The following is a 26,699-nucleotide window of genomic DNA, read 5'->3' on the forward strand; positions in this document are numbered from 1 at the left end:
CACAGGTACCAGCTTATTTTCTTTGAGGGGAGACATTTAGGAGAAAAAAATCCTCAAGTTGTGCCAGGGAAGGTTTAGATTGGATCTCAGGGAAAAGTTCTTGATGGAAAGTAATCCAGTCTTGGCACAGCTGCCCAGGGCAGTGGTGGAGTCCCCATCCCTGCATGGATTTAAAACCCACGTGGGTTAAGTGGTGGCCTTGGCGCTGCTGGGGAACGGCTGGACTTGAAAATCTTAAAGCTCTTTCCTAAACCTGAACCATTCCATAATTCCGTGGCACTGGCTCGGGTGGAGCAGAGCACCAGGACACGGAGGTGCTCGGGGCTGTGACAGGGCAGGGGAGGACAGGACAGGGGAGGACACAGATGCTGTCTGTCCCCTGGGGCTGGTGCGCGCCGGGCGGGGAGCGCGGGCGGTGCCTTTAAGGGGCGGTCGCGGGGCGGCGGCGGCGGCGGGGCCGGGGCGGCCGCGGTCCCCCCCCGGCTCCCGGAACTCTCCCGGCGCCGGCCATGGTGCGGATCGTGACCGTGCAGACCAAGCCCTACGGCGACCAGAAGCCGGGCACCAGCGGGCTGCGCAAGCGGGTGACGGTGTTCCAGAGCAATGCCAACTACACCGAGAACTTCATCCAGAGCATTCTGGCCACCGTGCCGCCCGCGGAGCGCCAGGACGCCACGCTCGTGGTGGGGGGCGACGGCCGCTTCTACATGAGAGACGCCATCCAGCTCATCGTCCGCATCGCCGCCGCCAACGGGGTAAGCACCGAGCGCTCCGGGGCTCCGGGGCGCGCTCCCCGCCCGCCGGCAGCGCGGCCGCGCAGCGCCGGCGGAAATCGCTGGCGCTCGGCGCGTCCGCGGCGTGGAAGTAACGCGGTGAGTGACAGATGAGCTGACGGGGCTGGCGGGGGACAGCTCGCGGTCCAGGCAGGAAAACCCCCCCCGGCAGCCTCTGCCTGCCTGCGGGAGCGAGTGGACGTTGGCCAGGGCGGAGGTATGGAAGCAAACACGACGTTGCTCCAATTCATTCTTCTTCTGTGCTTGGGTTTTCTAGCTAAAACACAAACCAGCGGCGAGGTGTTGGGAGGGGGCAGCGTTCCCTTCCACAGCCCTGGAATGCATCTCGCTGCTGGGGGATTCCTCCGTGGGTTAGTCCAGCCCAAGGGAATCCCAGCAGGGAATGTGGTGTTGGTGGTGAGAGATGTGCTGAAGTCAAGTTTGCAAAGGGAGGCTTTCCCCTATATTTACCCTTTTCCAAAGGAAAACTCTCCCTTCTCCTGGGACACCAGCACCAGCAGCAAACCTTATGGACCACAAAGGAGAGAGGGGCTGAGGGTGCTGGTGCCTAGGGTAGAATCTCAGAGGTATCTATTTCAAATTCCCAGGTGCCCCAATGACTGCAAATACCTGACTTCTTAGGAAAAAAACCCCAATAATTTGTGATTGCCACCTGCTTAGGGCATAAAGAAGCAAATAACTGGTTTGGATTCTTTTTAAGCCATGTAGAAATTTGTCTTTTGTGATGTGTGGCAGTTGCTCAACTCTGATTCCATAGCCCAGCATCTCTGGGTGCTGCGTGCACCTCTGGAAGTGATGGATAGAGCAGCCTTCCCTGATGGAAAAGCAGCAGGCACTGCTTTATTTATTTGTTTTGGGAGGGGGTGGGAGCTGGAATATGCAGCATTCCTGCACACACAGACAGGATCCCTGTGGATCACTGTGAATAAGCAGAGTGGGGAACTCGTTCCCTGGGATGAAGTGTGAGTTTGTGCAGCGTTTTGGATGTGCACCGGGGGCCTGGTGGGATGTGGCAGCATTCCAGGCACCGACTTCTCCATCATTTACACTTCAGCTCCATCCCAGAAGCAGAGGCCTGGGCTAGAGCCGTGCTGGGGGCTGATGAGGTGTTTTGGGAAGCGTGGAGGGCCGGGAATGTCTCGGATCTTCCCCTGGACCGTGCAGTCACTCACGTAGGAGCAGAGCCGAGCTCGCTGCCAGAGCTGCAGCAGGTCCCAAGGGCTGCCCTTGCCGGCAGGAATTTGCCTTGGAGCATTTTATCCACGTGAATTCCAAGTGCTGGGACAGAATTGGCTCTAAAGTCAGAAAATATTTCAGAAAGGCAGGAAAAACGGGAGGTGGAGGAAGGAAACATGTGGAAGAATATGTGGGTTGATAAATGAGCATCGGGTAAAGCCTGGCTAAGTAACCAGAAGTACAGAGGGCACTGGAAACTTGATTACAGATATTTGCTACATTTTAGCAGCTCTGGCCTAAAGAAGGCAGTGCAGGAACTGCCAAAATCAAGAGTAGCAAAACGCTCTGGTCCCAAGAAATGAGATGACTAAAACCAGAGGGTTTCCTTAGCAAATGCAAAGCACTGGTTTTAAATAAATTTTGATGTGTTTTGGAATGCTTGAGGGATGCTTGGTTTGTGGGGTTTCTCTGTAATTGCAAATATCAGTTCCCTAGTGGTTACCACAGTGTAGTTAAGTAAGTCTCTTAAAATCCTCTTTCCTCATAGTAAATATGAAGTGACTGGAAGTTCCCTGCCCTTCAAAGAGAAGGATGGACAACTTCATTCATGGTAAGGAAGTGCCCTGCAGAACACAAGGACCAGCACATGGGAACTTGTTCCTGAAACTGTGGGTTTGTCCAGGTGCTGGGACCCAAACATCTCCTGATTCCAGGAGCCAGGTCTGGGGGGAAAATTCAGTAACCTCATGTTGAGAAAAGCTGAGTAATACTAAGAAAACTGCTGGAAAAGTGCATTTCTGGTCCTGAGGATGAAGAGGTGGTTGATGAATGCTTTAAAATCATGTGGTGTTAAGATCTGGTTGAGTGGTGCTCTCCAGGCACAGGACAGACCTGAGGACCACAACCAGTGATCTTTAGTTTTACAACATAAATGGAAAGGATGCTAAATTTAGCCTGAATTTTGTCTCCACCTGAATGGTTAATATGAAACTAAGTATTTTTAAGTAGCAACTACTCAGTTTGTAGTTCTGAGATTAAGGGGTGTTTATCTTATTTTAAAGTTTGCATTTCTGTAAGTAAACTGAAATTGTTTGCCATTCTTGGTTGGCATCCAGTGTAGTCTACCAGCATTGTTTTGGCCTGTGTGCCAGCTTTCCTCAATATTATTCCCACATGGTGAGTCTGACTCTTTAATTCCACAAATCAGATCTTCACAGGTCCTGTTGGAGCATCACTAATCAGCAGAATTGTGGCTGTACAATAATTTTATGTCAAAAAGGACAGAAACTGTAAATCCAGGTGTGATGATAGAACCAGCACCGGGCTGATGCAGTGACATTGTTGCCTGCTGCTCCCCAAATTTACTGTGCCCTTGGTTCCTTCCTAAGTGAAGGTGTTTGGAGTGCCAGGCTGTGCCTTGCATGTTAAATAGTGCCTGCTTTTGTTTTATAGCTGCAGGACAAACAGGGTTTTTATTAGAAATGCTGCTCTCTCCCCCAGGAAGTTTGGGTTCCTGCCTTGGCTGCTTTAACCTTTCTCTCCCCTCAGTTACCCAGAGAAACCAAGTGCTCAAACCTGTTGCATTTATTTATCACTGCTCTCCTTTAGTAGCTCCCTTTTCCTTTGTGCTGTTCTGCCACAGCTCCCAGACCAGTTCCCACTGAGATCTTCCCTTTGAGTAAAAGCTCCTGGGATTCAAATCATCAAAATAAAGTGCTTATAAAGAAAGTTCTTCCAAAAAGCAGCCAGGGTTAGATGTGGTGATGCTGGATCCTCCAGGCCAGTAGGAAAAACCTCAATTTCTGACTTTCTTGTGTTACTGTTTTTCTCAGAGGCAGAAGGGGAAATTGAGATGTGATATCTAAAGTGGATGTGATATCTAAAGTGAGGAAATAAATACCACTTGTAGATATTTCCTGGCTGCAGATGATGTGGATTTTAGAAGACAGCAGCTGCAGCAGCTCTCACAGCCTCTTTTTACACCAGCCTAGACTCTTTTTGCCTGTAAAGTTAATTGGCTCATGTCAGTTTACAGTGGAAGGTGATTAAGTGGTCAGGTTGTCCAGTTTCAGTGCCCTTTTGGAATTTTAAACTCTGCACTCATGAAACTCCAGCTCAGAGCAAGAGCTAAGGTGCTTTGCAGTTAATCTCAGCAAATCCAGCAGGCAGAGTTGAAATTCATCCTACCAGGATTTAGCTGTAATCTCCTGGGACAATGGCTGTGCATGGGCAGACACCTCAGCTGGGGCTGGGCTGGCTGGGCAGAAATGCCTTCCCCTTGTCAGGGCAAAGTTTGGGATAGGGAGCTGGGCTGGAGAGCTGCTGTCCAGTGTTATTCCAAATTTGAGCTCACCAGGATTGAGAAATGCATCCTGTCATGACCCTGAGCTGGCCAAAATATTGATTAATTCTTCATATAAGGGGATGAAATGTATTTTAGAAATAAACAGAGATAGCTTAGATATCAGTAAGAACAAAGAATTCTGAAGTAATAAAAGTGTAACATGTACACTTATAGTACATATTCATAGTACAAGTTGCAGAGTAACAAAATAAACAGCAGATGTGATGGGTAGAGGACAAACACAGTTGTCAGGAGCATCCAGTCATCCAGAAAAACATCGCTTCTTGATTTTAAAATAAGTTTGTTTTAAGTGAAAATCAGGAAATAAAGCCTCACCAGGAGCACAAGTCCTGAGCTGGGGCACCAGCCCTCAGAGAGGATCTGGTCTGGGTGTGGGAGATTCCAGCAGGACTGGCTGAGGGCATTCTGTAGGGAAGAAATTCCTCCCTGTGAGGGTGCTGAGGCCCTGGCACAGGTTTTCCATGGAAGTTGTGGCTGCCCCTGGATCCCTGAGAGTGTCCAAGGCCAGGTTGGACAGAGCTTGGAGCCACCTGGGGTAGTGGAAGGTGTTTTTTGGGTCCAGGTGCAGATTTCCAAGAGCACTCAGGGCTAGGGGCTCTATCTCAGCAGGCTGGGGCCAGAAATCCTGGAGCACTGAGGGAATCCTGCTGGAATCCCTCCCCTTTTCCCTGGTGCAGGGGCTGGACAGCAGAGATAAAATGCAGATTTGGGCATGCTTTGAGGGGCTGACCATTGAACAGAAGGTTTCACAATCCTGGTGGCTGGTGTGTGCTTCCCTGGAAAGGAAAGCCCAACCCCTGCAAGTGGGACAAACCTGGAGATGGGGATTCATTCCCAGCCCTGCCAGCCCCTGTCTCTGCCACCCAACTTTTCTTTTCAGCTGTTGTAGGAACAGAACAATCTCTTCCTTCTGGAGTGATTCATGTGTGAGTGCACTTGTGCTGTTGACATGGTGCCCATTATCTTTTTTTTTTGCCCTCTGGAATCTCTACAGCAACTTCCAAACTCGGATTTTTAATTAATTCTTAATAGAAACAAAACGTTTTGCAGTGGGAGCAGCACTCCTTGTATGACCAATAACACACTTGCAATCTTTTTCTTGGGCTCCTTGTCCTGGCATTACCAAATGCCACTCCCAGCAGTGGCTGCCTGCACCAGAGTCATCCTCGGCAGAAAGTGCCAGATTTTGGCAGCTGCTCAGGGAGGTTTTCCAGGGCTCTTGGCACCCTCTTATGGCCGATGTGCAGGGGCACTGGAGCTTTCCTGAGGGCAGGAGTTAAGGGAGTGGGATTCTGCCTTAAAGGGGAGGCACAGATGAAGTGTAAATGGTTTTACTCCATTTGTTGCCCAGGATTTCAGGCTAAGTGTCTTCTTGACTGAGCACAGAAAAGGAGCAGAAGGAGATGCCTGTCACCAGCTGCTTGCTGTCAACAATTCCTGCAAAGCTGGAAAAGGAAGCTTGCAGCTAAACACAGCCCCTCAGAGGGGACATTGGCTTTATCTGCCCTCTGAATGGGGACAGAGACCTGGGGGAGGAATGGGGAAGGAAGGAGAAGAGGAGGAGAGGGCACCCCGGACCTTGGAGAAGCCTAACCCAAGGGTGTAGCAGGGGATGAGAACAGGGAATTACTGTTCAGTTTGACCTTTCCGTGGTGGGTTCCCCTCACAATTCTTTTTCTTGCTTGAATGCCTAAATATAAAATTGTAGCTCGGAGGAAGGCTGGGTTTGTGTCAGAGTGAGGAGCTGGGAGAGTCTGGCTCTAACCCTACCCCTGGTCCCAGGCTTGGGGAAGACTCCAGGTGAAGAAGGCTCCATGTCCCAAAAAAGCTCTCTCAGGGAGAGGGGATGGGTAGGGACCATGGAACTAAGCCAAGGGGGGGAGCTTTGGCTCTGCAATGTTTAATGAGTTGAAGTCCTCTCAGAACAGTGTTGTTTGTCTTTCTAGCATTAAAGTCAACAGTTAAATAATAGTTTAAACTCTGTTCTTGTGTGTGTGAAGTGCAGGACAGTAAAAGGAGACCTGGGTTAGGAAATATCCCTGTCTGTGCCAGGCTGGCTGTTGAGAGAGGGAGATTTCCTCAGCAGCTCCACCTGCCATGGGGAATAAGAGATCCAGGAAACAGGACCACAGGGAAAAGCTCAGAGCATTGGGGCTGTTTGCTGTAGCAGAGAAGACACTCAGAGACTAATGCCAGAGGACTTTTTAGTGAGGAGCTGCCAGGAAGAGGATTATGATTTCTTTGTTTGCTGTGCCAGCAAGGGAGATACCAGCAGATTGTAGGGAAACACTTCCAGCTGCAAGGCTAGCTAAGCACTGGCAGGGCTTACCTGGAAAAAAAGGTTCCAAGAACAAGTTAGATCAGCTTCCAGGAGGAGAGCTGGGTGTCGTTGGTGCAGCTCTGGGGAGGGAGCAGATGACCTGAGTGATTTGTGATGAGCAGTCACCCCAGCCAAGCCTCCCAGATCACAGATCAAAGGACCTTTCCCCAGTCCCTGCCCCAGTGCCAAGGTGCTCAGCACCCACCTTTGGTGACATTTGGCACCTCTGAGTCCTCTGGCAGCTGTGTGATCCCCAACCCCTGAGCAGTCCTGGTTAAGCAGTTACTGGTGATGGAGTTTGTCCCAAACAGATGTTACAGGAAAGTCCTGGGAGCCAGAGAGCACCCCAAGAATGTGGCTGTCCTTGTCCCTGTGCCTTTTGTGCATTATTTTATATTATTTTTAACAATTATTATATTTATTTATATTCATGTATATGATAAAAATTATAATATTACATCATAATAATATATTATACATTATATACTAATATATAATTATTATATTATTATAATATTATTTTATATTTCATTTAATAGAATGTGCTTCACTTTATGTACATAAACATTGCATGAATGACCCTCCTCCCCGGCTTAATTTAGTTTGATTCCCCTGTCTACTCCATGTGCACTGAATTACACACAAATTCCCACCCTCCACAGGCTTTTCCCTGGCAGTAAATCCCAGCACATCCCGTGTGCAGCCACAGGAGCTGCTGGGTGTCCTGTGCCCTCCTCCTGTCACTTAATGCCATGGCATTTCCCAGGGCAGCAAGAAGGGAAAGAGCTTGCTTAGGCCTTTTCCTGCCAGGTGTAATTTTGGGAGCTGGATTTTGGGTTCTGTGCCGCTAGAGGGAAACCTGGGCCTTTGCATGGGAATAAAGAGAGCTGCAAGATGCTGGAATAGTGAGGGTGGATGAAACACAAACCAGTTTTGCTGTGTATCCCAGTCTCACTGCTGGGGTAAAAGGTGTGTTGGGTCACACAAATTATCCAACTCCATTTCAATGTGCTGATGGATAAATCAGGATCCTGGGGACATGGTCAGTGGTGGCCTTGGCAGGGTTAGGATTATCTGGATTATCTCAGAGGGCTTTTCCAAACTTTATGGTTCTGTGATCTTCTTTGGGAGAAAAGATGTCAATTATTGGAGCGATGACAGAACCAGCACCACAGGAAAGAGTCCCTGAGCACCTTCAGACCTGTCACAATTCAGCTGTGTGCACACATCTCCTTTTTCCTGCCTTTAATGGTGGGACAAACAGAGTCATTACCAAGTGTCTGTTCTTTAATTGCTCCAGTAATATCTATAAATTGTTTCCAGCAGCTCAGGCAGAGGGCTCTGAGTGTTGTTAAAGAGGCTTGGAGGAAAGGCTGATTTTAGAATCATGGAATGGTTTGGGTGGGAAGGGACCCTAAAACTCATCCTATTCCCCCTGCCCTGGGCAGGGACACCTTCCACTATCCCAGGTTGCTCCAAGCCCCATCCAACCTGGCCTTGGACACTTCCAGGGATGGGGAGTCCACAACCTTCCCTTCCTTCATTTACCTTCCCCATGCTTGGGAAGATGAGGCTTCACAGCAGTTTCTTGGGATCTGAGTCTCTCCTGTTTGTGTTTAGGCTGCCCCACAATGAACAGCATTATGGGATGCAGTTTTCCCAAGCATTTGATAGTTTTTTTTTGTGGTTTTAATCCGGATGAGACTTGCTGGGGGTGTTCAGCTGAGGCTCATGAGGCTTTCCAGCCAAAGGCTGACCAGCTGTTCCTGCTGGAAGTTCTCCCTGTGTTTCAGGGAGCCGTGGGAAGTCAGGTTGTCAGGGCAGGAGTCGCATGAGCGAACAGGAGGTAACAGATGTGTTCCCTTCCATTTTAAGAGTGACCTTTAACTCACCAGACTTTGCAAAATAGCTCCAGCAGGATCCTGCTGGAGGTTTGCCTCCGGAGCCCCAGTGTGCCCCAGCCCGGGCCTGGCCCTGCCCTGTGGATCTGGGAAAACACATCCCAGCGGGGCTGGGCTGCTCCCACCTCCCTGCCCGAGGGGGATCCACACGGATTGACGCTGCTGGGCTCCATGGGATGGCTGGGAGCAGTGCCTGTGACAACCAGGAGGTGACAGAGAAGACAGGAATCCTTTACAGCGAGGGACAGCAGCGCGGAATTGCGCGTTCTCCCCGACATTGATCCCCTGCCACAAGCGCGAGGACGCGGCTTCGGTTACAGAAGGTGCAAGGAGTTATTTTTGGGTGTTCAACAGCTCCCCCGAACTCCTGTCTCCTAGGTGGGCCATTGCTGTGCCAAGGTTGGGGGTTAATTTTGCCATATTTGACTTTTTAAATGCCTCTGTGTGAAAAAGGGACATGGAAGACGCTCCCCTGCCTCTGGTGACGGTGCCAACAGCTCCCTACAGCGACCAGAAACCGGGAACCAGCGGCTTGAGGAGGAAGACCTTCTACTTTGAATCCAAGCTGAACTATTTGCAGAATTTTATCCAGAGTATATTTTTTTCCATAGACCTAAGGGATCGCCAAGGAGCCTCTCTGGTGGTTGGAGGTGATGGGAGGTACCTCAATAAGTCTGCAGTGGAACTGATTGTCCAAATGGCTGCTGCCAACGGGGTTGGTAAATGTTAAAGGGCTGAGTTCCTGTGGGGTGTGGCTGAGAAATGCAGAAATCCATCAGAAATTAGGCACTGTGAGATTTAATTTCCCCAAAGGCTTTATCCAACTGTTAATAGTGATGTTTTTAATGGCAGATCAATTGGGGAGTGCAGAAATTACTGGTTTTTCATTCTAAGTGTTGCAGTTGGGCAGCGAATACACGTGGAGAAAGGAAAATAAATTCTGCCTGGGGTTTGTGTGTTCCTGTTTTGTGCTTTGATGTGCCCCAAACTTTTGGCACCTGTGGATTTTTCAGTCTTTCCATGAGAATATAAACCCCTGACACTGTTCAGAAATGAACTACCAGGGAGAGCCACCAGAGTGGCAAAGGAGAAGAAACAACCATGTTTTGCCTTTCTCACCAGGTGTAAGTTGTGGCTGTGGGATAAATGCTTAGGGAGCCTTTGAAAATTGATATCAGAGTCAGCAAGTGAGTGACAGCCTTTATAGGGAGCTCAGTTGTGCTGGAATTCTGTGTTTTGGAAGCAGAGCAAGAGGCTTGTGTGTTTGTGGTAGATCGTGGTTCATGCAATGGGCTTTTGTCTTTGTTTCCTTCTGCTTTTTAAGAAGAAAAATGCTGCCTATCCTGGATCTCTCAGTGCAGAGCAAACTTTGTGCAAAGGGACCTGGATTTTAGGAATTTGTTTGACAAAAAACCTGACTAGGACAGTGTAATCAATAGTGAATGGGAAAATAGGATGAGAGAATTTTATTAATTTATTTTTAAAATCCATCTATTTTCCATCTTGTGGGGGGAAAAAATCTTCAGGCATTGCAGATTAATGTCTTCCTTTGAAATCAGTGTATGGGCTGAGCAGAAGAGCTGGAAAATGTGCACAGAGCCAGGCTTGGAGTGCCTGACACCAGGACAGACCTGCTGGTGAGGGGAGATCAGGCTCACCTTCACCAGCTCAGACTTTGCTCTCCAGCAAAGAGAGCTTTTCCTGGGCTCAGGTCTGCCTAAATGGAATTTAGAGGGTGGTTTGGGTATTTTCCATGGATTTTTCTCAGTCTGGCTGGTGCCTGTCAGTGTTGTGCCCAGGGTGTGGGGTTGGCGGCTTGGGCTGCATCTCCTGCACAGAAGGGGCTGCAAGGGTGGGCTGGGGACACCATGGAGCTGCAGCCACCAACTTCCATGGGCTGGAAAAGCTGTTCCCAAAGTTCCTGGGGGTAGGAGGGGCTGCAGGAGGTCCTTGTGTACATCCTTAAGGGGCTTTCAGTAAAACCAGGGTGGAGTTATTGCCTGGATGAAGTGCTGTAACCCAAACTTGCTGCAGAAAGTGGGTCTGTTTTGAGAAATCCATGAAAGGTGTTTGTCCATCATTGCAGCCTGAGGTTTTCCTCATAAGAAATTCCACAGACTCAAAAAGGATCATGTGTAAATCATTCAGCACATGGCTACACTGTTAACCTTCCCCAGTGGTTACCACAAAGGATTCAGCATTGGATGGGTAGGGAATGGCAGATGAAAACCTTGGGAAGCCAAGGAGGACCCAAATCACAGAGCAGCTCACATGGAGACCAGTGTTTCTTCCTTTCCTTCCTTGCTGGGGGGAAAAACAGCAGTTCAGGTGTGCAGGGAGGGCAAGGACAGGAGATTTGGTGTGTTCATCCAGCTCCCCTGCAGCTGCTGCATGCTTTGGCAGGGAAAATCCCTTCTTTTCCCTTCCTCTGCAGCATTCCTGGAGCACTGATGCCCAGGGGTGCTGCAGAATGTCACCCTCAGAGGGAAATTGGGGAGCAGGAGGGGAAGTTTTGGAGAGGAGCTTCCTGGAGGATCCGTGAATTCTCAGGGAAACTGAAGGAGCAAGGTTTGGAGGCTGGAATAAAGCACAGGACAAGAGGTGTCTGAGAAGGGGGCAAAGCAAACCCTGCTTCAAAGGAAACGTGGGGTGCAATAAATGAGTGATCAGAGTGTGGGCACAGTCAGGGCTCCAGGATGAGCTGCTGTGGGCAGCTGGAGGCAGGGCCCTCACTTTGGGTTTGTAAAGTGCTTTTTCACATTTCTGCTGTTATTTGCTAGAGGTGCAGCTCTGCCAGCAGCTGGGCTGTGACAGCTGGACTGTGCAGTAACTCATGGGCAGCGAGGCTGGGGCTTAGCACCTGGCAGTGCCAGGGGACAGGAATCACAGCCATCCCGTGCCCTTGGCTCAGCACCCACCACAGCTCGGGAATGCTCCTCTTGTGATTGAATGAAATCCATCTTTTCCCAGTCTGTTCTGGATCTGACCCCCTTTGCTGGTGCAGAGGAGTCTGGTGTGGCTTTAAATCCTGTCACCTCATCTGGGGCTGTGGGAAGGAGTGTGTTCCTCCAGGGAATTCTCCACCTCCTGGTTTATTGCCTGCGTTCTGGAGCTGGTGTATTGCTCAGCACATTGCTCTGGATCCAATCTCAGAGCTCCCCCTGGATTAATGGGAAGGAGGTGTGCTGCCCACTGAGAGGAAGAGCCTGCAGCTGCTCCCAGAATGTTCAAGTTTTGTGTTCTTTTGGCTTCTCTCTGCCCCATTGCGTGTTTTGAAGGGAAATTTTGATACCACAGCCAGAGGGAATGCTGGTTTTTGTGGTGTTTAATGCCCTTTGGTACATCCAAGTGCAGCATTCATGGAGGAAAATGCTCCAACAGAGCAGGGTTGGATGCACTGTGGGGAGCTTTGGCAGGAACAGGGCTGTGCTTTACCTGTTGGCAGAGTTTGGGGCTTGGGCTAAAGGTAAGAAGTAAAGGTAAGAACACTTTCAGAAAGGTGTGAAAACAGGCCTCAGAAACAGAAAGAGCAGAGAAGTTAGAGCTAGCTGAAAATAGAAAAGTTACAGAAGTACAGCAAGCAAGGACATGAAACAATAGTTTGAGTTTTAGGCTTGGCCAAGACAGACCTTAAGACTGCAGAAAAATATGCTTAGCAAGATAGTAGAAGGTTTTAAACTTCATAATTGCGTATTGTTAATAGAAAGCATACAAGCAAACATAGTGTGAAGCAGGGGTAGGTGTGCATTCAGTGACTGGCTAGAACAATTATCTGTAAGCTTTAGCAATATGCTATTGGCTAGAAAGTTTTTAAAATGCTCTGTAACAAAGAAATCTTTGGCTGCTGCTGACAGGACGTGAGCTGTTGCCATCTTTCAACTGTCTCAACCATGTGATGAGGCTGGTGCCACTATAAAGCCCAAGGAACATTTGTGCAAACCTCCAATACTGTCAGTGCAATGGGCCAGGACCAGGCAATAAGATACATGAGCTCCATGCATTTACAGAAGGATGATTAATCTTCTTCATTTATGAAACCCATTGTTTTTTTATACCCTAGTTCGCTACACTTGGACTTGATTAGTCCTTTAATTAAAACACCATCACCATTGGTTAATTAAGAAACCCCTCTTTGGTAAACAAATCTCCATAACCCATTCCACACATGTTCACAATACCAGGTGCAGCAAGTTAAGATGAGAATGGTTTCTCATTAATTTCTGTGATCTCTCACAGCCTTTCCCAGAACGATGCCTGGGAAAGTCTGTTTCTCTCTGTGGCCGGAGAGCTGCTGCCACACCAGCACAGCCTGGCTTTGGGGTTTGCCCTCAGAGAGCTTTGCTGTGCTCCTCCCCTCCCAGATCGGGCGCCTGGTGATCGGGCAGAACGGGATCCTGTCCACGCCGGCCGTGTCCTGCATCATCCGCAAGATCAAAGCCATCGGGGGCATCATCCTGACGGCCAGCCACAACCCCGGCGGGCCCAGCGGTGACTTCGGCATCAAGTTCAACATTGCCAACGGAGGTCAGGCCACTTCCTGCTGCATTCCTCTTTATTTTATTTATTGCTCTTCATTTCTTGTGTCCACCCTGTCGGATTAAGCCCTTTGCTGACCCAGAGATGGGGTAACTGAGAGGTGTTTTAAAAACTTTTGTTCTATTTTCAGTCTCATGAGAAGGGTGAGACAATCCAGACGTTGTAATTCACTCTGTTACAATCAGAAGCCAACTCTTTCCTAATTACAATACACTGTAAGTGTTTCTTGGCCTATCAGCTTTAGTCACACCATGCTGAAAATGCCTTAAAGCCAATCCTCTAAAATTACCCCTCGTGGGTCCTACTGCAATGCACCTTTCACAGTTCTGTTTCTCCAGAGTATCCAGTCTCATTTGCAGGGCCATCCTCTGAAACTTGTTTCTAGCTCCATTTCTCTCTCAGCAATGTCTGTCCCATTCCATGGCATTTCTAAGCCAGCATTTCTTGTCTCAAGGTTTGCATACAGATGCACATGTACAGTGTGCATTCCCTACAAATCCATCCCTACAAATCCCTATGTGAATTCCCTACAAATCCATTTCCCACACCACCTGAGAATCCCATTTTCTGTTCATATCCCAGGAATCAGAGCCCTGAGCAGTGATTTCCCTAATGGAGCAAGTGATGCTCTGGTCCCCTCATTCCCTGAGGTTCCTCTTCCATTCCCAGCCCAGGTCTTTGCTGTATTCCTGAAGTTCACTCCTCTTGCAGTTGGATTCTTTACCATCTTCCCCTTGCCCATTTCATTTTGCAGGTCCTGCTCCTGAAGCCATCACGGATAAAATTTTCCAAATCAGCAAGAAAATTGAGGAATATGCAATCTGCCCAGATCTCCAGGTGGACTTGGGCACCATTGGGAAGCAGCAGTTTGACTTGGAGAACAAATTTAAGCCATTTACAGGTACACAAATGTTCCTCCTCTTGGCCAGGGTGAGGAATCATGGTGTTTCTGTGGCCATTCTGACCTCTCCTCATCTGTTGCATAATCCCAGTGAGGACATTGCTCCTGGCATTTATTTATTTGTTGATTTTGATTGATATCATTTTCTGTCCTACAGAAGTTCCTACTTTAGTAGCAAAACCTTGATCCATCAAACTTCCCTAAAACCAAAGGCTGTCTTTTCTGTGAGGAAAACATGTGCTTGAAAACAGAAAAATGCAGTTACAGTGCATTTGCCTAATTAAAAATTGCTGAGTTTAATCTTTCAACTGACTTTTTTCCATGGTTTCACATGTAAAAGTTGTTGCTGTGAGTGGGAAAGCTGTTACATTTCACATGTGACTTTTGTCAGTTAGCAATGAAATATGAAAATAAATTAGAAAAAGACTTTTTAAAAATACTGCAATAATTTTTTTTTTACCATCTCCTGGTGCTTGTAACTAACAAAGAAATAAGTTAAAAGATGATAAAAGCTGGTATTTCTCTCAGTCTCTATTTCTTTGTAGTGGGATTTTTATGCTGTATTTTGTTTTTATGTTGGCTGCAAAGGTGCAACTTTTTGAACTATTAAGTTCATGCTTCCCATTGACTTTGATGGAAATTAAAGATCTGATTTTATATACAAATTTTTAAATTTAAGTGAAGTAGGATTGAGCCCTCTTGAAGGAAGTCCAGGGAGCCTTAACTGGGAACCGAGTTTGATATTTTTTTTTGGTCCACTTGTGACCTGATTAGCAGTGAGAGCCTGTAATTAAATCCCTAATTTAGCCCCATTATTCCTGTCCCTATTCTGATTCTCCGGGATGTTCAAGGGCTTTGTGCTGAGCCCTTCACTCAGAGGCCCCTCAGCACAGCAGCAGGACTTGGTTATCACAGTTCCAGGCTGTGGGGGTTGATCCCTGGCTCCTTCTCTCTTCCAGTGGAAATTGTGGATTCTGTGGAAGCCTATGCCAGCATGCTGAGGAACATCTTTGACTTCAGTGCCTTGAAGGAGCTGCTCTCGGGGAAGAACCAGCTCAAGATTCGCATCGATGCCATGCACGGGGGTAAAAAGGGCTGGGCTTGGGGCACTGTGGGGTCAGGGGTCCTTGGGGATTTGGCACCTACTTCAGACAGGAATTCATATTGCAAGTTTGGGGGTTGGTTTGTAGCACGCTGGATTTTTCTTTTCGGGAGCAAACTTTTATGTCTTGTGTTATTTTCTTTTGTCAGGTGCTGTGTTTTGGGGGTTGGAATGAGCTGGTCTTTTAGGTCCCTTCCAACCCAAACCATTCTAGGATTCTGTGAAATGTTTCATATAACCCTGAAATGGTTTGGGCTGGGAGGGATTTTAAAGCTCACCCAGTTCCACCCCTGCCATGGGCAGGGACACCTTCCACTAGCCCAGGTTGCCCCAGACCCTGTTCAGCCTGGCCTGGGACACCTGCAGAGGTGGGGTGGGTTTTGAAGGGACCCAAAACGAGCAGCCTGAGGTGGGTGGCACTGTGGCTGGTGCAGAGCTGCCTGAGGGCTGAGCCAACCCCTTCCTCTCTGTTTTGCTGACACAGTTGTGGGCCCTTACGTGAAGAAGATCCTGTGTGAGGAGCTGGGAGCCCCAGCAAATTCAGCTGTGAACTGCACCCCCCTGGAGGACTTTGGGGGCCACCACCCTGACCCCAACCTGACCTACGCTGCTGACCTGGTGCAGACCATGAAGACAGGAGAGTACGACTTTGGAGCTGCCTTTGATGGAGATGGGGTAAAAGAGCTGCTCAGAATTCCCCTTCTTTCCCTCTAACCAGCTCTGGGGACTGAGGTGCACCTTTTCCCTCCCTCTCTCCTCTGTAATCACGAGTGAAGTGAACCACTCGCTGCAGTTTGCCACCACAGACATAGCTGGATACTCTGTCAATAATCCCAAACTGTGTTTAAGTAACTTTAAAGCTGTGAAAAATCAGCAGGAAGGCGAAACGCTATGGAGACGCCGCTGTGTAACTTCTTCAAAGCTCTGTGTTTATTTCAGAAAACCTCTGGGAACTGTTGTGTTCATGGGCTGGGCAGGGAGCTGAGCTGTGCCTGTGCTGTCTCCCCCAGGACCGGAACATGATTTTGGGCAAGCACGGCTTCTTCGTCAACCCCTCCGACTCAGTGGCCGTCATCGCCGCCAACATCTTCAGCATCCCGTACTTCCAGCAGACCGGGGTGCGCGGCCTGGCCCGCAGCATGCCCACCAGCGGGGCCCTGGACAGGTAACAATCCCCCCTGTGGGCAGGCAACAATCCCCCCTGTGGGCAGGCAACAATCCCCCCTGTGGGCAGGCAGGGGGCAGGGAGCCCTGCCAGGGCTCAGCGTGCCCCTTTCCTGGGGTTTCACTCTGGTCTGGCCCGCAGCATGCCCACCAGCGGGGCCCTGGGCAGGTAACAATCCCCCCTGTGGGCAGGTAACAATCCCCCCCTGTGGGCAGGTAACAATCCCCCCCCTGTGGGCAGGTAACAATCCCCCCCTGTGGGCAGGTAACAATCCCCCCCCCTGTGGGCAGGTAACAATCCCCCCCCTGTGGGCAGGTAACAATCCCCCCCCTGTGGGCAGGTAACAATCCCCCCCCTGTGGGCAGGTAACAATCCCCCCCTGTGGGCAGGTAACAATCCCCCCATGGGCAGGTAACAATCCCCCCCTGTGGGCAGGTAACAATCCCCTCTGTGGGCAGGCAACAATCCCCCCCTGTGGGCAGGTAACAATCCCCGCTGTGGGCAGGTAACAATCCCCCCCTGTGGGCAGGTAACAATCCCCCCATGGGCAGGTAACAATCCCCCCATGGGCAGGTACAGGTCAGGGAGCCCTGCCAGGGCTCGGCGTGCCCCTTTCCTCAGTTTCACCCCCACCCACCCGTGCGTTTGCTCCGGTGAGGAGCGTGGCAGTGCCAGGGCAGCAGCGAGGTTTGATGGGTTAAACCCTGCCTGGGGACGTGGCAGAGCTGGGCTGAGCTCATGGCTCTTCACTACACAAAAGCCCAAACAAATGACTCCACCAACCCTTCTTTTCCTTCAGTTTGATAGTGACGCTTTCTTGGTGAAATGCTTTGAGATCTGCAGCCTAAAATCACTTTGGAGAGCTGTGTGTTTGTATCAGTTCTGTACATGCACGTCCCACCCATGTCCCAGATATCACACTGAATGATGAAATAGAGGGATTGTTCTAAAGCAGTGGCATTCCTTGCCCTCAGTGGCACCCCAGGAGAGCTGCTGATCCCATTTCCCCTGGGAGCACTGAGAATCCAGGGATGTGACTTGGCCTTCTTACCTTGGCAGGGTGGCCCAGGCCACAAAGATTGCTTTGTATGAGACTCCAACAGGCTGGAAGTTCTTTGGAAACTTGATGGATGCAAACAAGCTGTCTCTGTGTGGAGAGGAAAGTTTTGGGACTGGTAAGTCAGCATTCCCAGTTTCACCTGTGATGGTGTTGTTCCTCCTCTTAGTTTATTCTTTCGAGTTTGGGATTTATCTTTCATCTGCAGTTGTTAATACTTGTAAAATATTAAAATATAAAAAAGGCTTGGAGGAATTGGTGTGGAAATGAACACAATGCTAAAGGTTTTGTGAGGTAGGAGCTCCTTCTCCTCCAGTTCTCCAGGAAGGCACGTGGAGATGGAAGTTTGGGGGCCTCTTTAGTAGCCCGATCACTGAGTCTGTGGGGATTAAATGCAATGCTAAATGTATTTTTCAACTCTTGGTGGCCAGGAAAACCTTCTCAATGTTTTCATTTCTGGAAAGAAATACAGTTTGGAGCACAGAGTTTTATTAGGGAAGGTTTCAGGTCACTATTAAATCTCCGAGCTTAATAGGGCCCTCATTTTCCTGTTCTGAAAACAAGGTATGATTTATAAAGTTTAAATTAACACTTGCCTTTGAACAGTCTAAGTGAGTTATTGAGTTACTGAGAAACAAAGTGAACATCACAAGGAATTTACTGGGGGTGTGCAGGGAAGTTGATGGGAGCAGGATTTGCTCCAGGTCAGAGCAGGATGCTCAGGACAGTCAGGATTCCCAGGAGGTCTCTGCACTCCCTGAGCTCTCCCTGGCATCTCCCCTGTGGTTTTGTGTCCTGCCTGTGGAAATGGGACCTTCCCTGCAGGCAGGGCCCTGACTCAGCACCTGATTGCTGCACAAAGGCTGAGTTTTATCTGGTCTGAATTCTCCCTGAGTTGTTGTTTTTCCTGTTCTCTAAGGCTCTCTGGTGGGATATGCAAGACACAAGGTCCTGAGGGAATTTCTCACTCAAACCTTGTGTGTTTTCATACCACCACCCCAGAGGAACCTTTTAGCTTGTGTGTGGGTGCCTTAAACCCCCAAATACCTGGGGTGAAGTGCTTTGTGGAGCTGGGATGCAGAGCTTGACAGGAAAGGATTCCCCCAGCTTTCCTGGGACTGAGGAAATGGGATCACAGCTCTGGGGGCCAGCAGGCTGCTGTGGGGCTGAGCAGCCTTCAGGGGCAATATTTTTGCAGTCAGATATTACTCTGATATCTGACTGGGATTTGGCTGTGGGTTGGAAGAAAAGGTGAATTTCAGAGGACTTGGTATCTCTGTAAGGAAATCTTGAGGTAAATAATGAGTAAGGAAAGATTCTGGAGTTTTGCCCTGAGTGATTTCAGCATCTGCTGAGTTTATATCCTGGGCCTTGGCTATTAAGAAGGCACTGGTGCTTCAGGAGATAAATAAAACCAAATTTCTGGAGCTGCTGATGGGAGATGATCTCAAATGAGCAGCTCCCCAAAACTGTTTCCACCTTTGTATGAGCAAAAAGTTCCTCTCCATCCCTAAGGGACTGCTTCCCAAATCAAAGTCATTCCAGTCTGAGAGAGAGCTTTGGGATTTTGGCCAGGCAGCAGCACATCCAAGTGGTGGGAGCTGAAGCAGTTTGGGGGAACAGATTGGGAAAGGGCCCAGGAGAGTTGGAACTGCCCTAAAATGCAAAGGGGTTTGTCCATGTGGCAAATGCACTTAGGAAGGAGAAAGGAATGAAGAGGGGTGAGGAGGGTTGGCTGATAGGAAGTTAATGAGGAGTTGTTTGCAGCTGGACAGAATGGGAGTGTTGAAAGGGAGAGAGGTGAAGGAGCAGCCAAAAGACCCAGTAAAAATTGAAACAAACTGTGAGGCAGTGGGACTGGAGTGCAGCAGCAATTAGAGTAATGTGACATGACAGAATTCCTGCTTGCTTCCTTGGGTATTTTATTCCAGCAATAAGTTGATACATCACATGGGACTGGTGTTTATTTACCATTCCTCTCCATCACCTCTGCCCAGCTCTCTCCACCCTGAGGGACCATGGGGATAATTTATGGCCACATCCACAACAGTGGGATTTGTGCAAAGCACCACGTAACCCCTGCCCTGCCCCCAGCCCTTTCCCAGAGGATTCCCACTCTGGCACTCCTTCAGAGGGTGGCATGGCAGCTCTGGAGTGCTCCTGGCATTTTTTTTTTAATACCTGTTTGGAGATTTTCCAGAGTGGGAAGGAGAAAACTTTGCACCTGTGGGGTCACAGAGTGGAACCGGCGTGCCAGAGGCACCGAGTGAGGGCTGGGTGTGCTCTGGGCCATCTGATCCCATTTCACCTGGGGGCTGTGTAAGGTCCAGCACCTCTCGGGTTTCCCAAGGGATCAGTGCTGTGTGATCCCACTGTGCCTCCAGGGCAAGGCTGGGCTGCCTCTGGCTGCTTCCTGCTCTCCTTGCAGTGCCAGCTTTAGGGAAATCCACAAGGAGGGGCAACAGGCACAAACTAAGGCCTGGGAAATTCCACCTGAACACGAGGAAGAATTTCCTTACTGCTGGGACAGATTGCCCAGAGAGGTGTGGAGTCTCTCTTGCTGGAGACATCAAAAATCTGGGTGCAATCCTGGGCTCAGGGATGGCCCTGCTTGAGCAGGGAGGTTGGACCAGATGCCCCACTGTGGTCCCTTCCAACCTGACCCATTTTGGGATTCTGTGAATCCTCCTTTAGCCAAGAGGGAGGCTTTTCCAGCCCCCAGTGAGAGCAGGCTGGAGGCTCTCCTGGCCTCTGCAGGTGGATGGAGCCTCTCCCTGCCCTGCTGCTGCCAGCCCCATGGCTGGTTCTCCCTGCCCTGCCACTCCTCTCCCTGTTCTGGGGTGATTTTGGGGTTGTTGGGGTTTGGTTCCTCAGGAGGGCTGATGTTCCCCTTGGTGCTGGGCCAGGAGATGATCCCAGGGTGCTCCTTGGCAGACAGGACACAACAGCTGCTAAAGATTTGATGTTCTCCTTGTTGATGCTCTCCTTCCCAAGCTGCTCCTTTGCATTTGCCTTTTGTTTTTTTATTTGATGCCTTTTTCACTGTTTACTTCCTTGGGAACAGAGTTAAGGATGTGTGAACAATGAGTGTGTGTGTGTTAAAAGACGCTGAGTGTTTTATTTGGGCCGGAGCTGGAGCAGATGAGATCCTGACCCATTTTAATGACACAGCAGGGATGGAACTCTGGAAATGCTTCCCATTTGTGAGCTGTGCAGGGGAATGGGGGAGAGGAGACCAGGTGGGGACTGTGGTGTGAGGAGTGGGAATTGTGTCTGTGCTGTGGCTCCCCACAGGCTCCGACCACATCCGAGAGAAGGACGGGCTGTGGGCAGTGCTGGCCTGGCTCTCCATCCTGGCCGCTCGCAAGCAGAGCGTGGAGGACATCATGAAGGACCACTGGCAGAAGTACGGCAGGAACTTCTTCACCAGGTGGGGAAAGTGCTCCTGACACCTCCCATTCTCTGTCCTGTGGCAGAGCAGAGCCCTGACGGCACCGCTGCGTCACCATCAGGCTGCTCCTGTGTCATTCCACTCCCCAAACACTTGGCAGCATTCCTGGGTGCCATGAAATGGGGGCTCACCATAACCCTTTGTGGTGTCCAGCTTTGGGTTGTTACTCCAGATGTAAATCTGGTACCAAAGTCTGGATATTTTTATAAGTGCAAAGCACCTTTTTTTCCTTTTAATTGAGATTTTTTTCCTTCAAGAGTAATTTTTGGCATGGGATCAATATTCTTGAGACCCTATATCACAAGTTAATTTGTGATATCTTCAGTGACAGCAGCATCTCACAGAATGGATGCCCAGCCCTAGGGCTGTTATTTACCTGGCTGAGTTCCTGTCCAGTCCCCAAATATTCAAATTTAAGCTGCAGTAGACATGGAAGATGGCAAGGGAAGGAATGAGAACCAGCCTGCACACAAGCAGAGGTGGGAACACTTTGAAAGCATTAGGCAGAAATCTTTCAGCTTGGAAGATCTACATGAAAATTCCATCTCAAATTGCCGAGTGAAAGAATTTGCCTTTCCTTTGTTTCTTTTCTTTCTTTCCCCCCCACAACTCACCTAAAAGCCAGCACACATCTGAGGCATGGAAACCTGGGGGAAAATGCCAAAGTCTAGGATGAAAAGGCAGCCTTTTAGCACTTGAGGTATGTGTGCAGAGCAGGCTGAGCACAGGGGTAGGCGGGTCAGGCGGCAAAGAGAGCGGCACAAATCCCGCTGGCAGTGGGAACGCGGAGCTTGGGATCCTGGAGTGGGCTCCAGCCACTCTCTGCTGCCTCTCCTACCCGGGTAGGGACATCAAAGCTGGCATTGGATGTTTTCCTGCTGCAGTCACAGCTGCAGTTTGCTGGGGGGATGCACTGAGGGTGTTCACAGTAACCACGAGGGAGCTGGTGGGCTGCTGTGGGCACAACTGCAGGAAATTCTTGGCAGTCAGTTGGATCTTGGCCCCGGCCCTCGGTCTGTGATGCTTGGTGTGAGACAGCACTTTGTGCTTTCATTGCCTGGCACCAAACACCTGTGATATGCTGTGCTGTATCCCAGGGATCTGTGTGGATGTGGTGTAGTGCTGCACACGGATCCTCCTCTCTTTTCATAGAATCCCACACTGGGCTGGGTTGGGAGAGACCTTAAAGCCACCCCCTGCCATAGCCAGGGACACCTTCCACTGTCCCAGGTTGCTCCAAGCCCAGTCCAACCTGGCCCTGGATGCTTCCAGGGATCCAGGGACAGCTTCTCTGGGCAATGTGTTCTGGTGCTTTGATGTGCCTTTTCTGCCAGTCCTCCCCTCCAGGAGCAGAGAACACCCACAGAGCTCGAGAAGGGCATCCCAAACCACCACAACTCATTGCATCCTCCCTCCCTAATCCCTTGTGTGTGCTGCTGGCTGCAGGTATGACTACGAGGAGGTGGATGCAGATGCTGCCAACAAAATGATGAAGGATTTGGAGACGGTGATGTTCGACCGCTCCTTCGTGGGGAAGCAGCTGTCGAGTGGGGACAAAGTCTACACGGTGGAGAAAGCCGACAACTTCGAGTACAACGACCCCGTGGATGGCAGCGTCTCCAGGAACCAGGTGGGCACAGCCTGGCCTGGGACTGTTTTCTCCATTTTCCTTTTCCATGTATTGCAGTGGGTTGGGAATGCTGTGTCTGGCAGGCGGTCCCTGGCTCTTGTTTCAGGCTCTCCAGTGTGGGTTAGGATGGGAATTAATCCCTCTGGGAGTGGGGAGAGGGGAACACAAGATCCTTCTGTGGTTCCCTGAAGAGCAGGGATGGTGCAGGTCAGGCACAGCCATGCTGGGTGATGCTTGTGAAGGCTGGCCTCAAAAAGAAACTAGACAGAGTTAGAATAAAGCAGGGATTTATGAAAAGGATCTCCTCCATGAATCCACCTTGGGCAGCACCAGAGCCCAGCCAGGGCTGCAGCCAAGAGGAACCAAAATGGTCCCAAAATGCACGAGCGCTCCCGGGGGCTCTCACTGGGATCAGCTCTGCTCCATTTGCACCTTGCAGTTCATTGTCCCATTCCAGCTTTAGTTTATAAAGTCCCATCCTTGTTTTTCTCTCTTGATTTTGCTGTTGTTTGTGCTCTTGGGCCTGAGATTTGGGTCATTTGTCCTTGGTGCCCAGCTGGAGCAGGAATTGTTTTGCCTCCCTACTCTGTGAGGGGAGCTCAGCATCCCCCAATATGAATCTCAGAATTGCACACTAAAGCAGCTCAGACTCTGAAAAAGATAAAAGCCAAAACCTGAGGCATCATGGGGATCATGGAAAACCCCTTGGCTACCCAGAGCTGAGAGCTTCCCTCCCTCCCGAGCAGGGCTTGCGGCTCATCTTCTCCGACGGCTCCCGCGTCATCTTCCGGCTGAGCGGCACCGGCAGCGCCGGGGCCACCGTGCGCCTCTACATCGACAGCTACGAGAAGGATGCTCAGAAGATCAACCAAGACCCCCAGGTGGGTGCTGCACCTCACTCCTGCCACTGCTGGCTGCCAGAGCTCTGCCCTTTCTTAGCCCTGTTTTGCTTGGAGCTGTGTGGAGGTGCCAGGAATTTTGGGAGCCAGAGGTTTGTATCTTTCACGCCAGTATAAATAGGATTATTAAAAAAAAAGCTCAGTGTGAAGGAAGTATCCTGGGAATCCCTCACAGCTGCCTCTGCCACAGCATGGTTTTCCTGTGTTACCCCTGTGCCTGCTTTAAAAAAAAATCAGTGGATCAAAGGATGCAGCTGTGCCTAAGGTGAAACTGCCCTGTTTTGTACTGAGTTCAGTAAATGTTTTGCATCATCATCTACAAATGCTGCTGAGCTCTTGTAGGCACTGGAGGAGTACAATCCTCCTCTTGTATTCAGGTTTAGCCTGGATATCAGGAAAGGGTTTTTCACTCAGAAGATGGTTGGATACTGAAGAGGCTCCCCAGGGAATGGGCACAGCCCCGAGGCTGCCAGAGCTCCAGGAGTGTTTGGACAACGCTCCCAGGGACAGGGTGGGATTGTTGGGGTGTCTGTGCAGGGCCAGCAGTTGGACTCCATGATCCTTGGGGATCCTTCCAACTCAGGATATTCTGATTCTGTATTGCCCAGCAAACACTCTGTGGGCTCTTCGTGCCTAACTTACTGTGCCATAATTGACAAAAAAAAGACTGAACATCCCCCATTCTGAGGGTGGGGGGGGAACTTAGGATTTACCTGTCCTGTGCAGATGTGGAGTTTGGGATACAGCACAGGGAGAGTGGCAGCAGCACCACTGGAGCTTGGGATTTTCTCTGAGCACTGCATCCCTGTCCCTGGTCCCAGAGCTCAGGTTGTGAGCCCAAAGCAGCCTCTGGTCAGGAGAGCTGAGCTTTGGGTGTCCCAGCCTGACCTGGATGCCGAGGGACGCGGCGTGGGAAGGCTGCATGTGCAGCTCTGCAGTTCTGAGCCCTCTCTTTCCTCCCTGCAGGTGATGCTGGCACCTCTCATTTCCATTGCACTGAAACTTTCCCAGCTCCACGAAAGGACCGGCCGCTCCGGGCCCACCGTCATCACATAGAGCCACCCTGTGCTGGAGAGAGCACCGGGGCAGGCAGTCAGCCCAGCCCCTTCCCCTGGCAAACTGTCACTAAAAGAGGAATACTGATTTTATCCCTGTATTTAAGAACACTGTTTTGCTGCTAAGGATAGCCAATAAACCCCAGCCCTCAGCACCCCTTGTCCCTTTTGCTGCCTCTCTTTGTCCCCAGCACTGCTGGAGGTTGGGTGTGGTGCTCCTTACACAACTTTTGGGGCAGCTCGTGGACTCCTGGCTTTTCCTTAAGCAAAAGGCTCTAGGAATAACAGGGACACTAAATTCTTCAATAATTCACAGGCTTTCTTTACTACCTTGGAAACTTTCGTGGGAAAGAAGCACAAATACTTTATCCCAGTTTGGATGAGCTTGTTTGGTTGAATGGGGACAGTAAGAGCCTTGGAATAATCAGATTTGCAGGCATTAATGTGCAATATCTTATCCAAGGGCACAGAGAGGGTCACTTTGGAGACAGCTGTAGCTTGGTTTGATGTTAGGGCTGTGCAGCTGCACTTTCCTGCCCTTTTCCTGGAAGTATTCACTTAAGTGGGATGAGTTCAGGTCCTGTCCCCCCTTGGTTTGCTTGCCTTTGCCACCCAAATCCTGCAATCCCCGTGTCCCATCTCACCTTCTGCCCAGGGCTGAAACTTAGGCTGGGTCCCTGGGCAGGCCTGGGGGAGCAGCTCTATTACCCAGGAATGTGGAACACCCCAGCCTGCCAGCACCACTTCCAAGGGAGCCTGCATGTGCTGACAAAAGGCCTTTTATCTCACCTGTGCACAGGTGAGGGGTCTCTGCTGCTCCACCTGCACTGACAGTTCTGCTGGGGGAGCTGCTCTGCTGTGGGGTGGATAAAAACCCTCAAAAACCAGATGCAAATAAGTCTAAAAACTGAGGTAGGGCCCAGGAAGAGGCTGTGCTGAGGCTGGGAGAGCTGTGTTTTCCACGCTGTGCTCCTGTGCCTGCCCAGTGCTTCCCTTGGCAGGATTGTTCCAGAGGTTTCCCTCCTGGCTGGCTGCAGAGCACTAAACCAGGAAGCTGGGATTAGTGGGGGAGAAACAATTTGGCTGCTCTAATTTGCCTTTCAAGCATTGTGTGAACAAGTGACCCTGGAGTTTATGGTTGGCCTCTTGTTAAAGCAGGTCAGTCCTGGGTCCCTCCTAATGGAACTGAGTGTTTTCCAGTCAAACTGTGCTAAAAGCTGCTCTCTGCCCATCCTGGTGCTGACTGGTGCTAACAGCTTGCTGGTGACACACAGCTCTCCTCTCCTGGGGCTCCCAGCTTCTTTCAGCACCTTCAGAATAGGAGGCAAAGTTTCCTGTGCTCTCATGGCTTTATCTGGGCTCAGTTCCTCCAGCTGCTCCTTCCCACCACCACAGGAGCTGCAAAGTAGAGCCCAAAGTGTTCCCCCTGTGACAATTTGTGCCTGTGCTGCCCTTGCCTCTCCGGCTGATGGGATTTGGAGCTTTGTGCCATGGGGAAATGTTCCTACAGCTCCCTGCCAGGACACTGGAACCAGGTGGGGATTGGGCTCCTCTCTGATACCGGCCACTCAGCAAGAGGAAGCTGCACCATGGGAAGTTTAAGCTGGATATTTGGGAAAATTTCTTCCCCCAAAACAGCTGCCCAGGGCAGTGGTGAGTCCCTGTCCCTGGAGGGGTTTCAAAGCCACGAGGGTGTGGCACTTGGGGACGTGGTTTAGTGGTGGGATTTGCAGTGCTGGGGAATAGCTGGACTTGATGGTCTGAGAGGGCTTTTCCAGCCTAAAAGATTGTGTGGTTCTGTGGCTGCTGGCCAGAGATCCCTCTGGGGAAGCCTGGGTGGATTTGCCTGCTGGGTCACTGAGCAGGATGCAGCTCTTGGCAGCTGCCCCAGTGCCAGCACGCCCCTGAGTGCGCAGCACGTGCAGGGAAAGTGGCTGTGGTTCAGCATAGCTGGTGCAGCTCCAGGTATGGGAGACTCCTGAGGTTCAGTTAGTCCTGATTTTCTCGGGAAATCCACTTTTAGCCCTGAGCTGGATCCTGGTGGATCCCTTCCAGGTGAGGCACAGAGCAGGAACAGGGGAGCACGGTCAGTCTCTGCAGCATTGATGGCTGCCTTTGCCAAAGCTGTGGCCACAGAGGGGTTTGCAGAGACTCAGCCCCTCTGCAGATGGAGATTTGCATGAAAAATGACTCCTGCTCTTTCTCTGCCTCTCTCCAGGCCAGAGCTCAGGACTCCTGTCCCAGAGGAGCCCGATGAGATCCAGATGTCTCAGCTGTAACCTTTACGTAAGGCAGGATCTCATTTCTGGGCGCAGTTTGCACTGCACAGAGATGGAAACACATCCCA

At 50.3% G+C, this 26,699-nt stretch overlaps 1 protein-coding gene across 1 annotated transcript; it reads left to right on the top strand.

The window, feature by feature from the left end:
* The first annotated feature begins 464 nt into the window (after positions 1 to 464).
* Positions 465 to 24,512, top strand: PGM1 (phosphoglucomutase 1). Its single transcript, XM_053984987.1, has 11 exons — positions 465 to 755; positions 12,918 to 13,080; positions 13,847 to 13,993; positions 14,953 to 15,078; positions 15,580 to 15,770; positions 16,106 to 16,260; positions 17,320 to 17,435; positions 20,612 to 20,747; positions 22,215 to 22,398; positions 23,145 to 23,279; positions 24,264 to 24,512. The coding sequence occupies exons 1-11, from the start codon at positions 510 to 512 to the stop codon at positions 24,351 to 24,353; spliced, it is 1,689 nt and encodes a 562-aa protein (XP_053840962.1). The 5' UTR covers positions 465 to 509; the 3' UTR covers positions 24,354 to 24,512.
* The last annotated feature ends 2,187 nt before the right edge of the window (positions 24,513 to 26,699 follow it).

The sequence above is a fragment of the Vidua macroura genome, chromosome 9 (assembly GCF_024509145.1).
Source record: "Vidua macroura isolate BioBank_ID:100142 chromosome 9, ASM2450914v1, whole genome shotgun sequence".
Taxonomy (NCBI): domain Eukaryota; kingdom Metazoa; phylum Chordata; class Aves; order Passeriformes; family Viduidae; genus Vidua; species Vidua macroura.

Bases quoted from the DNA above. Each gene is read 5' to 3' on its own strand.
- PGM1 (XM_053984987.1), top strand. From the start codon at position 510: ATGGTGCGGATCGTGACCGTGCAGACCAAGCCCTACGGCGACCAGAAG. The intron at 13,081-13,846 runs GTCAGGCCACTT...TTCATTTTGCAG, and splicing joins GTTCAACATTGCCAACGGAG to GTCCTGCTCCTGAAGCCATC. The intron at 23,280-24,263 runs GTGGGTGCTGCA...TCCTCCCTGCAG, and splicing joins AGATCAACCAAGACCCCCAG to GTGATGCTGGCACCTCTCAT.